This window comes from Harpia harpyja, chromosome 3, assembly GCF_026419915.1.
Source record: "Harpia harpyja isolate bHarHar1 chromosome 3, bHarHar1 primary haplotype, whole genome shotgun sequence".
NCBI lineage: Eukaryota > Metazoa > Chordata > Aves > Accipitriformes > Accipitridae > Harpia > Harpia harpyja.
The window spans coordinates 69,280,059-69,299,631 of NC_068942.1; the positions used below are offsets into that span (position 1 = coordinate 69,280,059).

Consider the following 19,573-nt stretch of genomic DNA (forward strand, 5'->3'; position numbering starts at 1 on the left):
CTGCTGAGAATCCTCTGCCAAGGAATGGCCAATTGATCTGTTTTAGCGGATCCTTTGGTCGTTCCGGTTCTATTGCCTTTCCTTCAGTATCGCTTAAGAAACAGTCCTGTACTAACCAGAAGATTAATGACATCACCTAATTGGTTTTGCTATCCTTAGAGATGATGGGCCAAATTAATCCCTGTTAGAGCTCCATTAATCTTTATGGATTTACACCCAAGATTAATTTGTCCCCATGATACTAATCACTTGCTGTGTGGTCTGTGGAAAATCACTTAACTTTGCATGTTGGTTTTCCATCCCAGCTGGAAAATGGCGCAATAACTCTGAGTTCAGTGAAGACAAATGCTCCAAACACTCCTAGGATTGGTTAAAATGGAAGACACTTTTTAATAAAATGCACATTTTATTTCTGAATGCCAGTTTCAGTTTGCACTTGTTTTCTTGCTTCATAGTGAAGCTTGGGTAGACACATTTCACTACAGGGGTATGGATGTGCCTGGGATTTATACTGAGTAAAGTCTTGGTACTGTAGAGCTTGGTGGGAATTTATGTGCTGATTATCCCAGGCCCGGGGTGTCACACTTCAGGTTTTACAGAAGTCAGACACACACACCCAGAGGTGGAATTTGGCCTTTCTCATTTCTGCTTCATTTAGGCCAATTTCTACAGCTGTTCCCCAGTGCGAATCTCACTGAAGATAGCAGGAATTTTGCTTAAGTAAGGATTACAGGATTAATCCCTCTATCTCCACTCATGTTTATTTTGGCAGTCATTTAGATCTGTGATCTCCGGAGCTCCCTAGCTCAGGTTCTCTCCATTCTGCTCACAGATACGCATCTAAACGCACCTCTCATGGATTAAAGTAGCAATTGCATTTACCAAGAGTCTTCTATATTTGCAGAAAAATGTTCTGGTAATGCCACCAATTAGATAAAACTGGGACTTCATGCAGATAATAGAAAAGAATCTGCTGATAAGGATTGCAGCAATTTATTTTATCTGGGACCCATGCTAGAGGTGAATAACAAGCAATCCATCAGTTAGATGACAAAAAGTACACTTGAGTTTTACAACTCATTCCCTTTTAATAACCCCAGGCACTATTACTCAATCAGAAAATATGTATGTTGAAATCTGTTCTTCTCTATTTATGCATATTTAATGTGTTCAATTGCCTTTATTAGCAAATACATGTATAATAAAGAAGTTAAAGAATCGGTCATTGTAGTCTTTTCTAGTAGGAAAATATACAATAAGATTTAATGATCTTTGCAAAAAAGAAGGTGCAGTGTGTTCAGTAAAGAAATAATTATAGGGTTTTGACATTTATTTGGTACAGCTTCTTTGAGCGATTTACAAATTGCTATGTAAGAGCAAGTATTTTTCAGCCATACATTTTATTTTACAGCCAGTATTAGTTATTTCTTCTTGATTCTAGAAATATAAGAACTGTTTTACCTACTTCCTGGAATTCCAACAGACATGCTAAATATACACTGAAATCATTGTCAATTATTTATTTGAGTTGGCAAGGAAAAATATTTTTAAAGTTTAATGAAGCCAGCAGTGATACACAGTTTCATGTTGCTGAGCAACAATAGTGGTGGCCAGCATTTTTAAGGTAAAAGAATACAGTATAATCATGTTGATGCCTCAGGGCTCCGTTGTACCTCCCACAGTAAAACTCAGGGGAGCAGGATCAAAGGGCCAGCGGACTGCTTCAACTCACTGAATTTCTCATGAAGAAGCATCAACTTGCAGGTCAGGAGGGGAAGCTTGGGGACAGCCCCCAAACTCCACAGGTCCCAGAAAACCACGAGGAAAGAAGCTCTCGCCTCCTCCAGGGCAGAAATGATTGAAGGATTTGAGTAAATTGAAGGGGAAGCTTGAGAGGGATGTAGGAAAAAATTGAATGCTATAGAGAGAGTACTTAATCTGGTGCTTCTCAGAGTTCAAGGATAAAAAGACATTAAGCGAAGTAAAAGGCAGAACATAAATTTGATTAAAAGAAAGGCTTTTGCACAATGCATAATTGATCGGTGGGACTCACTACGTCAGAGTGCTACTTGGGCCAAAAGCATAAAGGATTCAGAGAATGACTAGCACTAATACAGGCCATGCAATCATCATTAGCTATATGAGGTAGAGTTTTTTTAAAAAAAAGGGAAAAAAATATATATATGTATCTCTCCCCCTCTCTCTCTCTTCACGCTTCCTGGGGCCAAATAATAAATAAATAGAAAAAACTGGGGAGAAGATTCTACTGAGGACAAGCTATTTTATAAATGCCTGTTGTGTGGCAAGCTGAAGCCCATCTGGTACTGGGCCAGCCAGAACACAGATCTGGGTTAGCCTGGTAGTTCTTGCTCATGTGATGCTCTGTAGAGATATCTCCCAGCGGGGTGGCTCTTGCCTTGGGCTACTTCCTTTGTATTCAGGACAAATCCCAGTTTGGTGGGACCAGGGTCAGTGAGACTGGAGACTTCATACAGGGGCTCCCACAAGCCTCTGTGGCTTCGCAAGTGAAAGGAGAAGCCTTCCCACTAGGAAAGGCCATGGAAGTCGCACACTGACTTGACTGAGTCTGTCCAAACATGTCCGTTACCAATAAACACAGTTCCAGCCGCATGGCAGTCCCGTGGGGAAAGGTGCAGGGCTGGAAGGAGCGGAGCAGACTGCCGTTGTTTCCTTCACCACCAGCTTCTGTTTCCCCCTGATAATAAACGGGCTGAAAATATGCAGCACTATGGCTCGTTATTTATTAACCGCGTTCCCCAATAAACATATCGGTGCAAAGCAGTACCAGATTATCATGCTTGATTTGTGCATATTTTTGAAAAGTGTACTCTGAGCCTACTGGGAGTTATGTTTTTGAATGTTCCTTTTTCTGTACTCTCTGAGTCATATTCCCATCATTCCTATACCTCACAATATTTTCCCATTGCCATAGTGACTGCCTGTGAGGGAGGCACAGACGAGTAACTTCAGGTTTTTACTGAGCCCGAATTGCATACCAGACTGGACCTGTGCTTAAGTTTGTCTTACACCAATCAGGCTGTATGAACTAACTAGTGCTTTTTACTTTTAAGAGAATCATTTTCTGACACAGAGATGATATTGTCACCTGTCTGATCTAAAAGTCCTCCCACCAAATCATCCCAGTTGGTCTGATCCTATATCTTCCGAGTAGGTCTGGCTCTGTAAGTAGGCAGTGACTCCACACCTGAATTCTCACAGAGCAGCTCGATGAATTGAATTGCAATAGTAGAGTACGTGTTGCTCTCTTGCACATGTGTGTCCCCCCCCTTCTGTTGAATTCCTTAAACTTAGAAAGAGTTTGGACCAAATCCGTGTTTCTGAACACCTCCCTCTGTTGGACACAGATCCAAATGTCACAGCTTTCTCAAATGTCACACTATGACACCTAAGCAGAATGGCAAACCTGAGTTTCATAAGTGTGAAGATATCATTTTAAACTTTGTGGTTTAGGTTCTGGAATATATAAAAGATTAATATATTTTATGGATATTTTATGTGTATCTTAGATAATGTAAAAGTCAAATTTATCTTGTAGAAGCTACTTTTGTCAGCACTGTGAAGGACAAGTCCGGAAAATAGATAGTCTAGCCTTCAAGGTTAATGATCATTTTCAATGCCTGTTTAGGAGACTGTGCCACTGAGAAATAAATCATGTTAGATTATCACTCTTTTATGGGGGAAAAGGAGGACAGTTTGTACAGAATGCCGTTACATAGAATCATAGAATCGTTTAGGTTGTAAAAGACCTTTAAGATCGAGTCCATGAGTACATGTAGGTGTCTGTGAATGCAGAGAAAAGAGAGGCATAAATGCTTTTCATCTCATTCAAGGGAATAATATAAACAGACCCAAACATTCGATTCTTTCCCTATCAGTACTTTGTGATATGAAGACAAATACAGGCTGAGCTCACTTTATAATATTTTCAGATGTGCTGATTACAGATGCTCAGGAGCAGCAAACCCAGAGAGAGCTCTCCTTTCCGTAGGTGTACGTGTTTGCCTGCTAAACAGCAATTAGACACTTTTAACTGAAAGCAAATACTGCAGTCAGTGTGAATAGCCTTTTTGCTTCATCAGCCTGTCCATATGAGCATCATAGGAGTGGATCCAAAAAAGGGAACAGAGTAGAAAAATGAAATCCCAGACATCCCACATACTGTTTTGGAAGCGGACAGTGAGGACACCTCAGTCCTGATGCCTATGCAGGCTTTTGGCATTTCACTATTGCAACTGTGATTGATAGTGATTTTTTGCCAAGTTTTGACTCTGCTTTGTACCGTCTCATAAGAGGGAAAGGGGCATTAGCTCATTTTATAACAAGCGCTAGTGGACTGTGATTGCTTCATGTTGACCTGACTTGACACACACCAGTGACCGTGAGAAGAAAGGCTGATTCTCCACCACTAGCCCCCAGAATAGTAGCACCATACACATGAGTGCTCAGAAAAGTGACTCAATTTTTTTGGTGTATCATCAACTTTATTTTCTGGTATGACATCAACTAAACTGTTTTCTTCATCAGCTGCTCTTGGGGGTGGTAGGAATATATTGCCAATGACTTAAATGGGGGCAAGATTTGATCTCCTCAGAAGAGAAAAATGGAGCAGTGTCCTAATTTATATTACTCCAGCTTGATAGCAACTGAGAGAGATTTTGTAAGCAAAGCGGGATTATTTGAGGCACTCCAGCCAATTACTCGTGAACCTCATGTGAGAAGAACAACAGCAAAATGCCCATGGAAGTGGCCCTGCAGCTACTGTTCCCCAGAAAGCTTAATGGGCTGGACAATAACTCGGTGAGGTGGCTCTCAGGAAACCTAAGCTGGAAAAGACTTTGAGAGTTCATCTAGTCAATCTGACCCAAGGCAGGACCAGCTATATCACATCAAACAGGACATACATTTGTCTAAAATGATCTTAGAGATGTTCCATGGATGCTCTGTAACTTCCCCAGGCAACTTATCCCAGCGCTTTACTGCCCTTACAGATGAAAAGATTTTTTATTCTAATGTCTAACCTGAATGAGAATCTTTCCCGATACAACTTAAACTGGGCTTAAATGCTCCAACTGAGGCATTATCAATGTGAATAGGGTGGAAGGATTTCTTCATACATTTTCAGGATTATTTGTCCATTGCAGTATGATGCTTGCCTTTTCCACTCTGCATAACATAGCTCACTCAATGTGTGGTTTGTGGTCCGCACTTGGTCAAGTTATTTCCTAACCTGTTATTACCCACCTTCCAGCAGATAATTTCTGTCTAAATGTAGTCCCTTGTACTGGTCCTTAGTACATTTTATCTTGCTTTTATGGATAGTTCCTTCAAGCTGCCAAGATCTTTTTTTAAATTTTAATCTGCCTATTGACTAGCATACTTGCAGAGCTCCCAAGATGTGACCTGCACATTTACTAAGTATGTCTTCTGCTCTCTTTTTCAGTCACTAATGAAAATGTGGACTATAATGGGGCTAAGGACAAAACTGTGCAGAATCATGTTTCATACATCCTTCCATATTGTGTCACTTTTTAGGCATAATTACCTGAACAGTCTTACACCTGTTAGAACAGGTATAGCAGGGTCAGCAAGGCTGCTTTTCCTTATTTTCTTGTGAGAGTGCCGTGAGTGTGTGAACTTCAGCCTTACTGAAGTTGAGTTATATGACACCAACTGCCTTTCCCCTGTCCACAGCACAATACAGTCATAGAAGGAACTAGACTGGTTTGACAGACTTTGTTCTTACAACTAAAGCTGAATGCTACCCACTTCCCCTTTATCTTCTAGGGACTTATAAATTGTTTAAAAAATCCTAGAATTTGGGGCAGGAATTGAATTTAACCAGACTGATCGATAATCTCCTAGCTCCTTCTTTTTTCCCCAATTTAAAGACAGGCACCATGCTTTCCTATTTCTGATCCTCTGACACCCTATACATCTAGTCACTCAGAGACAGTAACTACCCATCCTGGGATCAGTCTGCCTTTTAAACATCATAGGATGAAGTTAACAAGTCTAGCTAATTTGAAAAAAATTATTTGAATACAGTGCAGCCATGACATGAATCGAACCGCAGAACTCATTGATCCTAGTAACAAACATCTATTTGCTAGGTTAATTTTCATCTGGATCAGTTCCCCCATCCAGATCCCTGCATGCCCTTACAAATCGCTGTGGCAGCGGGATGCAGGAGGGAGCAAGGAGGTGGGAACAGAGTGGAGCAGGGAGAGTGTAACTGCATTTTTCAGCAACAGCACTGGCTTAACACACTTGTTGAAATACAGCTTTAATGAAGATGGATACAAAAAAGTCATTAACCATTTGTACCTTCCCCGTGTCATCTGTTGATAGTTGTCTTGCACCTCTGAGTAGTGGACCAGCACTCTTCTGGCCTTCTTCATATGCATTTGTAGAATGACATCTTGTTACCTCACTGTCCCTGCCTGTATCTTATTTTGTGCTTATTTCGTGTCTTTCTGATTTTACCTCAACATACTTTTGCCATTCATCTATACTTATCCTGAAGAGTTCAATCCCTTTCCACATACTTTCTTCTGTTCAGGTCAGAAAGGGGCTTGTGATGAAGCCAGGTACTTCATTACTACGTTTCCTCTCCACTGGGATAACTTGAGTTTCTGAGCTCCAAGGGAAAACATGCAGGGATGGAAAAATCCTGGGTTTCAGTCTTCATATGCCATATTTCCTAATTTCACATGGAAGGAAATGGTGAATGAATGACAGAGCAAACACTCTTCATCAGGCCAATGGAAAAAGTACAAAACGCTAAATCGTATCAAGACTCTCCCCTAATTGTATTGGTTGAATACCATCTAACTCCAAACAGGACGTAGCCCATGGAGGACACCAGCAAGAGAAAAGGACATTTTTTCTGCAGTCCTCCGGCAGTTCCCATCTGCTCGGCAGAGCTGAATGTAAACAGATATTTTGCTCTGCTTCTGGTCTCCAGTTGCATCATTTTCCACAAGTTCACATGTATGACAGCTGAAAATCATGAGTCATATGTATTCTTTTCCAGCACAAAGTATTATTTACTCCTTATTCTTGGATGGTCACCAAATGACATTTAAAAGAGTGAAGTTGGCAAATGTCCTTTTACACAGTCTCATAAAGGTTTTCTTTAAAACATCTTACTGATATGAAATGAATGCCATCAACTTCTTTGAAATGCATTTTTTTTCTTAATTGGTTGTATGAACTAAATTGCATCAGTATTGCTAAGCTTTTTTTCCTTGCTGCAATGATTGCTGAATAAGAAAATAGCTGCTGATGTCTTGAAATAAAAGATGTCATGAAGGAATGGGGAGATATTATAGATGTGTAAATCTGAGAAATGTGGATCTAGAGTTTTGACTTTGCCAAAAACGTGTTTAGTTGAATGAAGTCTCTGATGAGCATTAAGCAGCTAGCTAGGTTATTTGTAATTATTTCTGTATATAGCACCATAAAGCTATATAACACTTTTTCTAACAAATAAAAAGTAATGAATTCAAGACTTCAGCTGAAGCTGATAGCGCTGTGCAAAGTTACAGCAGATGAAGACTTGGCCCTTGGCCTATTCTACCCATCCCTTAGTTGATGGGGATTCATTCACCTTCATGTGGGAATATCTGTCTGAAGGGATGGTTTGGGGAAAAGATGCAAAATTCTTCATCACAAGATTTCTCAGACATCTGTAAAATATACCACAAGCTGGTTATGGCCAAAACATTCATTAAACAGCTACTGATATGTAAAAGAGCTGTTTAAGAGGAAGAATGCAAAGGAAAAGGCAGCAAGCCCCTGCATGACAGGGCTGCAGCCTGATGTTTAGAGCAAGACCCTAGCTTGGACTGCATGGTGGTCACGCAGTGTCCCTTGGCAACCTCCAGCCCTTCATCAGCCAGTGCACACTGCAGGGGTTTTATGTTCTTAATTCTTTCGTTCATGGCTGCATCTGCTTGTATAATTTATGGCACACAATACATATTTTTCTTTTGAGATTCATTCTATTCTTTATTCCAGCATTTATTCTGTTGGAAAGTGGTGGGACAAGAAGGGGTTATCGGGCATCAAAGAGTTGAAAAGAGCTTGTCTTCTTGCCCTTTTTTGCTTGAATTATGACTGCCCTAATGACAAAATCCTTTTAGTTTCCCTCCTTTCTCTTATCTGTAGCTCTGGTTTTCTCTTGCTTCTTTGAAAGCTTGAGAGAGAAACGTCAGGTGGTGAAATACTTAAGAATTAAAGGGCTGCATCAGGAAACATTTTTGAAATTAGGTGACTCGGTATCCAAAACAAATGCACGATTGTTCTTCATGCTTGGATGGCTGGCAGCCAGGCAGCAGGGCCTGGGGTATTTCTCAGGGCTTCATTCAGAGACTGTCATTATTGCCCCTATTACTTTTTCCTCCGTCCAGGACTCTCTTGAATGCCACCACCAAAGAGAAGAATGCCACGCATGGCTTCCCCTGAGGAGGATTAGTAATCCTACACCTTGCACTGCCTGGCAGAGGTGTTTTAAGAACAACTGGCATTCTCTCCCCAAAAGCCAAATGTTTTATTACTGTATGGACCTGATCCTGCAATTTGAACCCCGATGTCTATTCATGTTCCTGGGCAATTCACTGAAGGCTTCTTTGGTTCAACCACTTACTTTGTTGCATTTTATTTCTTAAGTTTTATATGTCAAAAGGAGAAGAAACGTGGAATTTATCTAAATTTCTGGATACACTTGCTATGAATCCGTAGAAAGAAATTACTCTGAAAAAAACCGTAACACAAAATCACTTTGATCACAATGTGGGCCTTGGGTGATTGCACAGACCGGAACAAAAAAGTTTCTTCCAAGCCAAATTCTGTTCCAAAGTAAATAAAAAAGTTTAATTCAAAACAAAACTGTAGTTACCCACAAAAATAAAAGCTGCAGTCCGTGCTGGAAATTAGTGAAAAGTAATGTTGAAAACTGTAGGAAAGGATTGTTCCCTATTGCTTTTTTCTTGAGCCAGCCAAGTTTAGATTAGCTGATGATTTAACTGTTTTCTTCCATCCCCAGGTTGTGTCTTGGGATCTTGCACTGGGAAAGCAGAAATGGGCTGAGGCAGCAAAAGCAGTGGAGGGATGAAGGTCTCAATGTAGGTGGTCTCAGGCTCTGGCAGATATCAAAGGAATCTGTGAGTGTAGTGGGCTCAATTTCCTGCCTGTCCCTTGTAGGTCATCCTGCCTTCCACCCTCTCGCTCTTCCACCCGCTCTGGAAAAGCTCATGGAAATTCAATGAGTTTGAACCAGTGGAATTTCTATTGTCCCCTGCAGAAATAACTCACACCATACAAATGGAATATTGTCTTCTTTCTTCCCCTACCTCTTTTGGTATAATTAATATTGTATTTGGTGAAAGACACAGGAGGTGGATAAGCAAAACATGAAGCTAGGTTAGTTGAGGTGGTAAATGGGCATATGTGATGGCAGGAGTTAAGATTACAGGTAACTCTCTACGACTTTTCAGTAGTGCAAATTAACTTTTCCAATAAGCCCCTAACTAAAAGCAAGCATAACATATGAAATCACTAAAAGAAATGCAGTACTTTTCCCAACTACCTCTCAGAAGATATTTGCCATAATTCATTTTCCATATCTGGGCAAATTTCCAGTAACATAAATTACCAATTTTAGCTCTTATTGCAAATGTAGGAAGTAACATTAATGAGATTGGCTAGCCCCTTCTAACATTAATATATTGAACGGATGTAGTGCTTCATCTTACACATACGTTTTTATGTGTGCTTTATTATTTACATGGCTGACAGTAAATTTTCCTAGTATGCATCGGTTCCCATGAGAGGCCCTTAATTGTGCTGGATCCTGAAAACAGTGAAACACTGACATGGGAAGGTGGGAAATTATGAATATCAGTTCTGATAAGGCACAAGCTTAAACCACCATCGTACCGACCAGGGAATGTAAGAAATAGTGCTGAGATACCTCCCTCTGTCCATGGCCACTGTGGGTATCTGTTTGCAGAGGAGAGAGAGTGAGAGACTCTCACAGTGTAGCTGACATATATCCTTTGGACATATATCCTGTTTTCTACTTCTGAGGTTTACGCATTCTTGTAAATTGTTACAGTCAAATTAAAATGCTTATTCTAAAAATTGAACAGAATGACTATTTTAGTACCACTTTGTTAAAAAATGGCAATTTTTGTGTACACCTTAAATGATCAATTTGCTATGCTGTTATTTAAGTACTATTTAAAAAAAATATATCTACATTATAGTTTGCTCTGCTCTTATTCTTCTGTAATATAATTCAGAAGGCATAGCTTTATATTGCTGTGGCTTTGTATAAACCAGATATTAAATTGTAATAAATATGACAAATATATGCATAAAATAGACCTCTGGAATATTTATTGTCACAGTAACATGTTTATAATCATAATATAAAAATTAAAACAAAATCAGTGATCTCAGCCATGTGCAGGAGGAGCGTTGATGTGGTGCTAGCCACTCAAAAGCATGTCTTTTTCATACTTGCTGAAAGCATTTCTCAATACCTACATGCCTGGGGCTCCCTGAGGTTTCAGTGGGTGCAGGAAAGCTCCTTCTACTGGGACAGAATTCCCCGTGGGGAGCGATACAGACCTGTAGGGGTGACCCTCCTGTGCCTTGGCTGGTGAACTGGTGCGCCTGTGCCAAAGCTATTGTACCTGAAACCAGAGAAGGCACTCTCGCAGGAGGTAGGATTCCTGCCCCTGAACACACAGATCTCAAAAAGCTCTGCTCTAGTGGAAGCTTTCAGCCTCTGTTGAGGGCTGAAGCCACCAAAAATAGGGTTGCAGAGCTGAGCTAGAATTGAACACTTTTAAGGAGTAATTTTGAAGAGTGGATGGATCATTTCCTTGTGTGATGCCATCCATCACTGTGCCTCTTCACATCAATCTCTCAGTATTAATATCTCAGAAATGTGTTTCCCATCCACACAGATTGCACAGAAGGTGGAAAAGGAGTTGCATTCCTGTGTATCTGTAGTGTATTTTGCTTCCCATCAGTTTAGTATCATTATGTTATATCTATGGATGTAACAAGTCTGCAGTTGGCCATTACATACCCTGAAGTGCATTGAACCCAACGTGTTAGGGGACCTTACAAAAATAAGGGTATTTCTACTGCAGGCACTATGCTTGAAAGCATTTCATAATAAACTGTACAAGTAATACCTTCAGAGTTTGCAGGCAGGGTAGTCTAATGGTTAGTGCACTCAACTGGTAGTTATTCTGGTTTGACTCTGTCACTGCCTTCCCAGCATGACTGGCTGGCTCATGTTTTCCCTCTCATTTTCCAAATATGTAAAATAAAGACAATGTTTAGTTCAAAAAGGTGATGCAAGTCTGAAAGCACCACTGTTTGCTGAGCAGCCTCCTATCTTTGAATGGGAAGAGTCATAGATGTGCAAAGCATTATTCTTTTCATCTTCAAAGCCTTCTCTTTGTATTTACAAATTAATCAATCTGCAAAGCAGTATTTTTTTTCCTGGGCAGTATGATTAAGAATATTCTTATTAATTATAGGGAAAATTCCACAATTCCAATATAAGTCATTCGAAGCAACATGATGTATATAGACATATTGCAACATATTTTCATTTGGATTGTAAAACAAGCATACCTTTGATGGTTTCATCCCACATTTGTTATATTGTATTTTTAATGTGCTCAGACTGTGCTGGCATAATGGTGATCCTCCCCTTATACCCCATCTTTCCCACATGCATGGAGCGTGCTTTGTAGTGACATTCATGAAGACCCCTGCTGTGGCTGAAATGCTGGAGTCCTGCTATTTAGAATGAACGATTATTCCAGCGGTTGAAGTGTTTTCACAAAGGAGACTGGGCGGCAAGGCACTTTGTCCTTTCCTACCCCACAGTAGGAGAGGAAATCCTTATTTGAGCCTATGATAGGACTGTGACAGAGAATCCCACCTGGAGATAGTCTAGTGGTGACGAAAAGCCACTTCTGAAGAACAAAACCAATTTATTCACCGCATGAAATTCTCTTAAAAACCCCAAACAATTTCTGCTGCTGCTCGCTGAAGAGAAAGGGCAAACAAACAAACAAAAAAATAAAAAAATCTGTCTAAATCAGGATTTCAGCAGACTTTAGGCCGCTAAATCCAAAACTTAACCCCAGAGGCCCCTCTGCTAAATGCCGATCTCATCCTGCAGTGCCTAAAACCCTGTTGCTGGCTCTTCCTTCCCTGGGGCTCCTGCTGTGCGTAGCCTGCTGCTGCTTCTGGGCATCACGGCTGCCCCGCGCTGGCCCCCGGCTCCTGCCGAAGCACCGTGTCCTCCAAGGTTGAGGTAGAGCACCTCGCTAGTGAAACAAGGTCTGTGCTCCGATGCCAGCTTTCAGACCACCTAAATCCCAGTGCTGGTGGTGAATGGCTGCAAGAGGTGCCCATTTCTTCTGTTTTGAATGAGTGATAGATGATTCAGGGAGAAGCGCACGCGTGGTACCTTGTGTTTTGGATTATAGGCTGAGGCCAGGCACCGAGTGTTGCAGTGCTTCAGTTCTTCAATAGATAAAACCTCTGACTCAGAGGAAAAGCAAAACTTGAACAAACATGCAATTTAAAACCTTCCAGGCTCGAGCAGGGACTGACTGCTGCATTAAGACAGACTGTAAATGCTGAAATGGACTCTTATGTCTTAAATGGAAACACAGTGAGCTACAGAACTGGGCTCAGCTCCCTTTGATCATGCTGCAGTAAACGTGACCTACCAAATGATTGCTAAAGAGCTTGAGGGGCTCTTCAAAAGTTAGTCACAGTAAAACAGATGTTATAATTATATCCACTGATAAATTTTAGCAAAACCAGCACATTGGCTGATGGCGCTAGATGCTTTGCCCGATGAAGACTTCTCTAGTTACAAAATACGTTCAGCGTGCGCAACAGCCGCCCAAGCTTTCCAGATCTGTTCAGCAGACATGCACTGCACTGACCTGAAAGAAGAACCTTCCAGCCTCTGTGGTGAACCGAGCCTTCCCCTCCTGCAAACTCTGCAAAGAAGGGCCCACTATACCTGTGCCATTAGCAGCTCTGCATGGCAGGCTTTGCCACCGACATCCAAATCCCAACATCCTTCCCTTACCAAGTGCCATCACCTCTTTCCCCAAACAGGCCTGCTGAAGGCAATGGCATTCAGCACAGACCCAGACTGTCCAAACTATCACCAAAGGGCAGACTGTCCAAACTATCACCGAATGGTGAGAACAGCCTGACACTGTCAGATGACAGAGCCACAGAAGTGAACCAGAAGGGAAAGTCCCTCTTCGAAAGCCTTTCTCTACCAGCCAGGCAAAACGTGCTCGTATCAGGCTGTTTCTCTCAACATTATTGTTAAATGTAAACAGTACAGGGATAAGATTTATATACTCAGCGTCTGCTATTTTAGTGGATTTTAAGAGGATACTGTAACTAACACAGATTTCTTTGTTTTATATTGACATGGTGACCGGGACAGCTCGCTCTTGACTTGAGAGTATTGTCAGCTATAACATTATATTATAATACTATACAAATCTATACTGTTGAGAGTTATGAACTACAATACTTCTGATATGAACCTGCTGCAGGGTATTTTTTGTATTTATTAGTAATGCAGAACAAATAGAAATAAAAAAGGAACAGGAATACATAAAACATCAAAATTATTTTTTATAGCCTATTAACAGGAAGTGAAAGCAAGACTTCTTTGTCCTAAAATTGGAGTATTAACTCCTGAAAATTCAGCTAGGGATGGGTAAAAGCTCTTTTGTTCTCACTTAGCAAATAGTCACTTGTATTACACCACCCAATACAAATGGAACTTAAATCATTAGTTACAAAATACATCTTTCAAAAATGTAACATCACTCAGAGTTTCTGACACTGCCAACAGTAAGCGTGCACAAACATACAGCAACAAATCCCCTACAGTTACATCAGTCCCCCATATTGCTCAGGATGCCACATTCCCATCTCTATGATTTCCCATTTTCCGATGCACTAGCTCTGATCTGTACAAATTATTAAACCTATATTTTACTGAAAAATGGACAATAAAAAGAAGCATTTTCATCATTTCACCATACCAGCAGACTTCCCAGAGACACATTAATGCATCCTTCTGATCCATTGTCCCATTGTTCCCACAGCCAGACAGAATTTTTCATTTTGTGCCTTGTGGTGCAGTTTAGCGTAATAAGATTGTAACAGGTCTCGAAATCATTGCAATTAAATTATGAAACTGTTTTCCTTTTCTGACCCTTGCCCTCAGAATATAATGGCATCATAACAGCATCTAGAGACTGGAGCCGAGATAATTTTCTGTCACATCACCAAGCTGATTTGCAGCGCGGTGAGACGATAGGCTTCACTGACACCTTTACAACTAATTTTGGTGGGCAATCTATTCTAAGGTTTTAGATGTTGTATCTTCCTTTAATGATGCCGCATTCAGATCAGGTTTAGATTTGAGTTTCGAAGTGACTTTTAATTTCCGCTCTCTGAAATGGAGCTGCATTGCCCCTTTTTGTCCTTTCTTCTGCTTTGGCAGATGTCGTAAAAGTTGTTGGGCACTTACTTCTCTTACCTTTGTAGCACTCTCACTGACAACACATTTTTTACTACAGACATAATACTTTTAGATAGATAGCACAGATTTCATAGATTTATTTGCCAAAACTTGCACATCTGAAGGAGGTATAGGTTAAGCTAACATCGACTTGTTATGGCAAGCATGCTACTTGTGCTGAAACTGCCTCAAGCTGGTGGGAAATCAGCATATTAAAACACTTCTCAACCTCAAAAATAATAACCTAATCATGGCAATAACGTTTTAAAATGAAGGAAATTCTTGATTAAAATTTGTATTAAAAATGAGCTTCATTTTTCTATTATTGTAACTTGTCTGCCAAAAATCCCATGCATGTATGTTTCTGTGTGTACAATTTTTTAGAACAATATGGTAACTTCAAAAAGTTTCATGGCTTATGAATGAAAAGGTCATGAGAAAACCTAAGGGCTCTGCATTAATTTTAAAGATGAGAAAGAATAATTGCTCATTTAAAACATTAAGAAAATCTATTGTCTTTAGTATTTTTTAAGTAATTTTCTCTTCCATGGTTTTTGGGTTTTTTTTATATAATTATACTACCACAAATATAGCCCACAGCTATAAAAAGCAGTTGTTCTTGTCAGATACAAGTTAAGCACCATCAGGCTGGGTAAGTACTTGTGTTGGAGATGACTTCAACACTACCGATATTGGCAGTAGCAATTCAGGAGGGAGCACTTTTCACTCCGCTTTAATATGGAACTGATATCTCTGCCTAATTTTATAGCATATTTCTGTGTTAGCACTACCATGGTTTAGTGGTTGGTGAAAAGACTCATATATACCAAACCCATGCCTGTAAATAGATCCACATGAAGGAACTGCCCTGCAAAAAGCTCCTGAAAGGACTGAGACCCGAAGACGTGCTTTGTTAAGTGCTTTGGCATTTTTCAAGATGAAAGGTGCTATAGATACGGAATGCACTATTTTTCTTGTGTCCCTTGAGGAGCTTGAAATAAAAATGCCTTTCAGTCACTTGACACTTCAACATCCCTAGCACAGAAATCGAAGCCCGTAAGGTATAAAACAATTTTACAGTATTACCAGCCACCAGTTTTGTACCACTACCCTCATCTCACCACGAATGGACATTATAAACATACCTACCTAAAAATATTAAAAGCAGTTGAAATTATTTCAGTGTTCTATATTGGAAAAGTGTGTAATATTCTTCAAACTAGGTAGTTAAAACTGTATAAAATGCCCTAGCAAATTACAGTATGTATCTTTTTTTTTTTTCTGCTATTGTACGAGAGCGTCAGTTGCAGTATTATCTTGACAACTCTATCCTGTAGCCAGCTGAATCGCCACTGAATTCCGTGGAAGACGTAAGGTGCAACTACATGCAGTCTGTTGCTTCAGTGGAAGAAGCAAGAGGAGCGTCGGCTAAACCAGCAATAGGCAGAGTGTTGCTGCAGTACGGAGGGATGCCGAGGCTGTAGGTACCCTGGCTCTCCAGCTGGCAGCCTGCCCCGGCACTTACTGCGAAACTTCTGCCTTGAATTCAGAGACAGTCGCTCCCCTGCGCGGCCGTGCTTCTGGCTTACCCTCGGAGCCGCTCGGCGGGCATTTCCCCCCGCAGGGGCGGGGGGTGCCGCTGCTCCACCTCGCCCCGATCGGGGCACCCCGTCTCGCTGCGTCCCGCCGTCGGGCGGGAGGCAGGGCCCCTCGCCGCGGCACGGGGGACCGGCGCTCGCCCCTCTTTCAGACGGGGGCCGGGTTTCGGCGGCGCAAGGGCGGCCTGGCCCGGCGCGGGGGCTCGGCGGCGCCGCTGCGGGGAAATGGCCGCGCCGGCCCAGCGCCTAGCCGAAGGACGCGGCTCCCCGCTGGCCCTGCCGCCCCGGCGTGTGTCCCCGTCCCCGTCCCCGTCCCCCCCCCCCGCCTCCGCCTCTCCCCGCTCGAGCTAGCGGTGCCCCGGGCCTCCCCGCTGCGCTCGCCCGGCCCTCCCGCCGCCCGCGCCCGCCCAGCGGCTCCCTTCCCGCGAGATCCCGCCGGCCGCGCTCCGGCGGGGCTCCTCCGCCGCCGCCGCCGCCGATCTCCCCTCCGCCTGCCAGCCGCCGGGCGGAGGCTGCGCCGCCCGCCGGGGAGCCGCAGGGCGAGCCGCCGCCGAGCGGGGGAGCAGCCCCGCGGCCGCCGAGGGGAGCGCCGCCGCCCCCCCGCCGCCGCGCCGTGACGCCGCCCCGCCCCGCCCCGCGGGTCTCCCCCCCTCGCCTCAGCGGCGGAGCGGAGCGGAGCGGCCGCCGCCCCAGCCGCGGCGGAGTGAATGGGTTGCCATGGCAACTGAGTGAGGCAGGCAGCAGGCCGCCGCGGCCCCAGCCGCCTCCGCTCCTCAGCTGTGTGGGCGAGGAGGCAGCGGGCGGCCGCCGGGACAGCCGAGGGGAGGCCGGGAGCGCAGCGGCAGGATGGAGGACGGCTTCTCCAGCTACAGCAGCCTCTACGACACCTCCTCGCTGCTCCAGTTCTGCAACGGTAAGGGCGGGGGCCGCCTCCCGCGGCCGCCCCCGGCGAGCAGCGGGGTCCCGGCGCCCCGGCGGGGCGGAGGCGGAGGCCGGCGCGGGGAAGGCAGCGCCGGGAGCGGGCCTGCCTGAGGCTGCCGGCGGCGTCTCCGCCGCCCAGGGCCGCCCGTCTCCGCAGCGTAACTCGGGGACAGGAGGAAGAGGAGGAGGGAGGAAACTTCACCCCCCTCAGCCTCCCCCGTTATCCAGCGGGAAACCTGCCGGCCCTCGGCGCCGGGGTACCTCTGCGAGGAACTTCTCCTGCACCTCCTTCACGGGAATATGTATAGACATGTGTGCGTACGCGTATACACTGCGGATACGTGTGCGGGTCTGCCTCAAAGGCAGATCTGGTAGCCCAAGCCATCACCCGCCGCTGCGTGTCTCCGCTGCGCGTGTGCCAGCGTACATATATATAGATGCACATACGTATGTACGCGCGTATGTGTGTACCCGGCGGAGCTGTGGGCGCACGTATCTCACCCTGAGGCGCGCAGTGGCACGCAGCAGCGGCGGCGGGAGCCGTCCCGGCGGCGCGCGGTGCGGTGCGGCGCGGTGCGGTGCGGCGCGGAGCGGCGGGGACGGGGCAGGTGTCCTTCCGCCCCCCTGCCCGCGCCCCGCTCCGCTGCCTGCCCGGAGAGCCCACCCAGCGGCTCTCCACGGGGGCGAAGGACGGTTTCTAGGTGTCACATGCCTGTGTGGAGTTAAGGTAGTTGGGCTGTAGTTCCTGATTTTTCTTTCTGGTATTTTTTTAAGGTAGGGGTTATTGGGGTGGCGGCGTGAGAGGGGAGCTGCTGGGCTGCAGTGACAGGTCGTAAAAAGGGAAGACGGAGGTGAGGAACTGCCAGTATCCTCAGAGGAGGTATTTGGAGATTGGCCTGCATAGTATTTGGGATTATTCAACTAGCTGGTGTTTACTGTTATTTGCGGGGAAATAAATATCTGATGTCCTAAATGTTACAAAGAGTTCTTCACTGTAAACTTTAAGCTCAAAATACCTTACTGTGATTCTAGTTATTGCTTTCTAGCAGCAAAATTGCAAGCATTCATAGTCTCGTATTTCATCCAAAACTCATTTTGTGGATCTCTTATTCCTCCAGATTTTAGTAGCGGTCTGGCTTTCTACTGCTGTCTGAACAGCTGGAGTCAGGTTCATATTAAATTGCCTCATGACAGCAACTGCATCAAACATAGCTGCCTCTTCTCTTGGAAGAAATGAAGATGATAAATTTTACATGATTTTCTTTGTGGTGTGGTGCAGGAAAAGGACAGGTTAGCAGAAAACTGATATGTGTGGACCTTGAGATTGTGGGAGCAGTTTTTCAGGGCATGACGAGTCGCGCGTGTGGGCTGTGCATTGTGTGGTGACACTGTATTCTCAGAGCTCTTCAGGAGAGAAAACTATGACTATGTACGGGGGTTGTACGCTAATAGCAGATGCCTGTTTTGCCTAAACTTAATAAATATTTCATTTTAAGTATTTTTAAAATGAAAACATACAGCAATGTATTTCAAAGTTTATACTGTAACACATTTATAAGCAAGCTGTCTTCCTACCAAAATCCCTGGGTTTTGCTTTTACAGTGTACATGATACTAGCATGCATGTGGGAGCAGTAGGAGTAGCAGCACTTTCTGAAGAGTTTGAATAAGCAGAGTAGCTTATTTCTGAGAACTGTCACTCATGTTGATTTTGTAACTCCAAGCACCTATTATACATGATGGAAATAAGCCGTATGTATTTATGCTGTACATAGGTTTTAAAATCTTAGTTAATCCTTAAGTATTATGTTCTAGAAGGTGTTACTGATGAGATCGCTTGCCTAGCTGTCATCTCATTGTAGATAGTGAGCTCAAGGGCTGTTGTAAACTTGTATTATTTTGTGTTTATAAAAGAAAGTGGTTGAATTGAGAAGCCTTTCCTTTTATGAGTTAGCCTTCAGTGAGACTGTATTAGATGAGATGAGGAAGAACAAGAGAATCAGGCCTTTGAGTACTGCCTTGAGGTGATCAGATATTTCACACAGGCACACATGACCCATGAGGAAAAAAAATACAGATGGAGGATGCCAGTGAGGGTTTTGAGGTTGAAAGAGGAAAAGAAAATTGCTTTACAGGGAAGTGGAAAGCTCTTGCAAGTGTAACGGGTAGTATGAAAGACAATGTGAAGTTGGGAGTGGGACAGGCATAAAGAAAAATGAAACAGAGCAAGCAAGTGGTGGAGATGTGAAGGAAAATTCGATTTTGATATAGGGTAAAGTGAAATACAGAAGTGGCTGGTAAGCACTCAATGTGATCATCACTGTATGCTGTAAGGTTTTCTGTTCTGAACATAGAAGAAAGGATTAATTTAGTTTTACAAGTAAAGTCATGATGGAATTTTCTGATGG

At 43.5% G+C, this 19,573-nt stretch overlaps 1 protein-coding gene across 11 annotated transcripts in view; it reads left to right on the top strand.

Moving 5' to 3' along the window:
- Positions 1-19,573, top strand: part of EML1 (EMAP like 1) — a 131,053-nt gene that overhangs the window by 28,582 nt on the left and 82,898 nt on the right. For 2 of the 11 annotated variants that reach the window (XM_052783133.1, XM_052783144.1), the window contains exon 1: positions 16,898-17,158. The exons of 8 other annotated variants lie outside the window; for them this stretch is intronic. In XM_052783133.1, the coding sequence (XP_052639093.1) occupies positions 17,092-17,158 (67 nt within the window). In that variant the 5' untranslated portion in view covers positions 16,898-17,091. Of the gene's footprint in view, positions 1-16,897; positions 17,159-19,573 lie in introns of those variants that run through there. One more of the 11 variants, XM_052783140.1, reaches the window with a different exon arrangement.